The sequence below is a fragment of the Mustela putorius genome, unplaced genomic scaffold (assembly GCF_011764305.1).
Source record: "Mustela putorius furo isolate JIRA1106 unplaced genomic scaffold, ASM1176430v1.1 tig00000127_pilon_pilon_pilon, whole genome shotgun sequence".
Taxonomy (NCBI): Eukaryota; Metazoa; Chordata; class Mammalia; order Carnivora; family Mustelidae; genus Mustela; species Mustela putorius.
Genome location: NW_025421288.1, coordinates 2,495,390 through 2,499,500, shown reverse-complemented (window position 1 = coordinate 2,499,500; position 4,111 = coordinate 2,495,390). Strand labels below are relative to the sequence as shown.

At 38.2% G+C, this 4,111-nt stretch overlaps 1 protein-coding gene across 1 annotated transcript; it reads right to left on the bottom strand.

Annotated features, from left to right (window-relative positions):
* Positions 1 to 2,756: 2,756 nt before the first annotated feature.
* On the bottom strand, positions 2,757 to 3,686 carry LOC101681934 (olfactory receptor 4C46-like). The gene has a single exon (XM_004782175.1). The coding sequence runs from the start codon at positions 3,684 to 3,686 to the stop codon at positions 2,757 to 2,759; it is 930 nt and encodes a 309-aa protein (XP_004782232.1).
* Between the last annotated feature and the right edge of the window lie 425 nt (positions 3,687 to 4,111).

The window sequence follows — 4,111 nt, the reverse complement described above, 5'->3', positions numbered from 1 at the left end:
AGACTCTTTAGGGATGATTCTCTGTTTTCCATGTTTGCTCCCTTATCATGTGGGAACATATGTCTGTTATGTCACTACTTCCCACCCACAAAACTGGCATTCACATGTTTCTCTGAACTGTCAGGGTCAACTTGTAAAATGTGAGTCCTCAGGCCTAAAGAACAAAGGAAACAATATTCCAACAGACAATTCTGGCTCCATTGCTCACTCCTCAGAAACTGTGGGTAATGACCCCATGCCCTTGGAATAATTGGACTTTATGTAAGAATGTTTTTGTATGTAGAGTTCAACATAAGTTAACCAGAGCACTCTTTTTTGATATTAGAATTCATAGTGATGGATAGGACTCAACATCTTTAAGTCAGGTCAAACATGGCATAGATTCCAAACCTGTCATATTTTAATTGTGAGGTTTGGATCAATTGGCTTCAAGTCCATGAGCCTTCTTGAATTAATTAATCTGCACATTTTGGATAAGAAAATGACTCAAAGGAGGTGGGTTTTTTGTTTGTTTGTTTGTTTTTTGTTTTTGTTTGTTTTTTTTGTGTTGTTTTCTTATTTGTTTTTTTAACAATTCACCCATTAGAAAGGCCAAAATGTAGGACACTATCACCAACAGATGCTAGTGAGGGTGTGGAACAACAAGAATTCTCATTTATTGCTGACGGGAAAGCAAAATGGTGCAGTCATTTGGGAAGACCATTTGTCAGCCTTTACAGAACTAAAACAATTAGCAATCCTATTCCTTGATTTTTTACACAAAAAGTTGAAAATTTATGTCCACAAAAACACCTGCACACATTTAACAGCAGCTTTTTTCACAATGGTCCGTACACCTAGAAGCAACCAAGACGTCCTTCAGAAAGTGAGGATAGATAAACCACAACATCACACAGAGTATTATTCATTGACAATAGAAATGAGCTACAGGCCATGAAAAGATATGAAGACCCTTCCAATGTGTTCCCCATAGTACTTGGCATTCAGCTCCATCACAGATATGAGGCTTTTCTTGATCTTTCCCGTCACTAGTTTCTGGTTTCATGTCTTACTAACTAGACTTTTAGGAGTTCCGTGTCTGGCTTATAACCCAACAAACAGTAGAAGCTCAATAATAATTATTGAATGAATAGATGAGCCAGTAGCCACAATGTAGTGAAACGATTAGATTTTTCTTTTTCACCCCCCTCCCACTTTTGTTATGCATCCTCTCCTGGGAATCCTCTCAGCCGACATATGCTTATTCATTCTGATGATTCCCCATCAATATTTTTGCCTTTTTTTGATATGTTTTCATCTGGGAAATTTTCCTGACCCCCTGGTCTTTGTTTTGTGTCCCTCAAACAATCTTTCATTTCCCCCTGTGCTGCCACCACCTGCCCATTTATAACATGGCCTTATCATTTTCTTTTTTTTTTTTAAAGCTTTTATTTATTGATTTGATAGAGATCACAAGTAGTCAAAGAGGCAGGCAGAGAGAGAGAGAGGAGGAAGCAGGTTCCCTGCTGAGCAGAGAGCCCAATGTGGGGCTTGATCCCAGGACCCTGAGACCAAGACCTGACCTGAACGCAGAGGCTTTAACCCACTGAGCCACCCAGGTGCCCTGGCGTTATCATTTTCTGTTCCCTTCTGGGTGTCTCAGTAGATCTAAAACTCTCTGAAGGCAAGATCCTAGGTCCTCTGTACTCACCTCTGAAGACCAGCAACCATCAGTGTGTCTGATACATTTGTTGGCTCAAGAAATTTCTATTGGTGAATGAATGAGAGATATATGATCAAATATAAATGAATGGAATATATTTACCCTGAAGTTGTTTTGTGAGTAGATAGCAGTTGTTTTTTTAAAACAACAATTCATAATGAAATGTTACCAAGAAGTAAATCATTAACAGAGAAAAATGACATGAACAGCTCAAATTTATATGATGATGACATCTTGCTGAGAGCAGGGAGAGTATCAAGGTAAACTATTTTCTCTAATACTAAGGATCCCAGTTTCAATTTTTTCTTATTACACAGTTTAAGTAAGAGTTTAAAAAATTGTACTTTCTCAAAGAGATTTAGCTAGAATTGGCAGAGCCTAGACCAGTGAAAGATAAGAAATAAGCCCCTGGTCTCTAGTACTATTGCTTTTCTGTATATTTTCCTGACTATAACTCTCTTCCTTTATAACATTATTCACTCAATCAATACTTTTTATGCCCCAGACATTACGGTGCCTTGTTGAAAATATTTTGGACAGGTAGGCAAGTACTCTATGGAGTGCGGTTTTATTTTATAAATAGAAATTCCTCTTAAATAATAGGATGTTAATTTATTTGAGTCATCATTTTTTTTCTGAACGTTTAGCAGCCTAAGATGGGTGACATGAGCATTAGAAAATGACATTCAGGCTACAAGGAAATTTGAAAACTCTGGAGAGCTCTTGTTACCCCTCAGAGGTTAAATGGATCTTTGCTTTTGTAATTCTATTGTCCTTTAATACCATAATTTTATAGGCAACATGTTACATTAACCTTGATGTATAAGGCTGATGTATAATTATAGATAGTGAACGTGTATATGTGTGTGTGTGTGTGTGTTTCTGCGACTAGGTTTTTACTTTCTTCCACACTTTCCTGTTCCACACAGTGCAGAGTCTGTCATTCCCAGAAGCTTACTATTTTCTTTATACAGTAAGTATTCCTTGTTAAGTCCGTCCAAAATGTCCTTTTGGCCTTTGTTTCCATTGCATCAATGTTGAGCATCAGGCATATTTAATTCTCACTTGAAATAACTTTTCTACTACACAATTTCCTAATAGCATTTTTCATCTGGTCATTTCTCAGAGTATAGATTAAGGGGTTTAACATTGGTGTTATCATAGTGTAGAACACTGCAACTGCTTTATCGATAGATAAAGTAGCTGCAGGTCTCATGTACACAAATATGCAGGGCACAAAGAATAGGACAACCACTGTGATATGGGAGACGCAGGTGGAGAGGGCTTTGCGCCTGGCCTCCAAGCTGTGGTTCCTTAGGGAACGCAGAATGACCACATAGGAGACCATCAAGAGGAGAAAGTTTAACAGACAAATGAAACCACTGTTGGCAGCAACAAAGAGCCCAAGAGTGTGGGTATCAGTGCAGGCAAGATTGAGCAAGGGGTTCAGATCACACATAAAGTGATCTATGATATTAGGGCCACAGAAAGGTAAAGGGATGATAAAGAGGATCTGTATGGCTGCATGAAGAAAGCCTCCCACCCACACCACTCCCATTAGCAGGCCACAGATCTGCCTATTCATGATGGTTGTGTAGTGCAATGGCTTGCAGATGGCCACATACCGATCATAGGCCATCACAGTGAGTAGGATGACATCAGCACCTCCAATGAAATGTTCCCCAAAGACTTGGGTTATACATGCATTGAATGTGGTGGTCTTCTTTTCACGGAGTGAATCTATGATCAGTTTAGGGTTATTAACAGAAGAATAGCAGGCATCAATGAAAGAGAGATTGGCAAGGAAAAAGTACATGGGGGATCCCAATAATGGACTGGCGGTGATAGTGACCACAGTGAGCACATTTCCCACCAGAGAGACGATGTAGATGACCAAAAAGACAACAAATGTGATTTTCTGCATCTTTGGATTCTCTGTGAGCCCCAGTAGAACAAACTCTGTCACATTGTTCCTTTTCTCCATTATGTCATTTTAGGATTAATTGCATTACCTTAAAAGAAAAAAAACAACAACTTTTGATTAATGTGACATTGAATTTATTAAGCTTCTTAATTTAGCAAATAAAAATTACATAGATTCTAGTGAATTGTGGAATCTCATGAAGTTTTTTGAGACAGAAAATAAGTTTTTGCTGATTACTAAAATTATCTCCCTGATGAAGTTTCTGTTGAGTATGGCCATGGGGAACTTTGTAAACAGAAAGGCAAGAGAACATGTGTGTACACTTCATCATCTGTGGTGAGTAAACCTAACATGAAGTAGTGGATCATACACATAATGGCAGCTGAGTATGAAAAGGGAGGGTAGTTTCTAATGTAAAAGTTATGAATGCAAGATTAAGGAATTTTTTTCTTTTCTTATGAACAGGGGAAAAATGGCAGAAATTG

What these genes read in the sequence shown, in the direction of transcription:
- LOC101681934 (XM_004782175.1), bottom strand. Translation starts at nt 3,686, where the DNA reads ATGGAGAAAAGGAACAATGTGACAGAGTTTGTTCTACTGGGGCTCACA.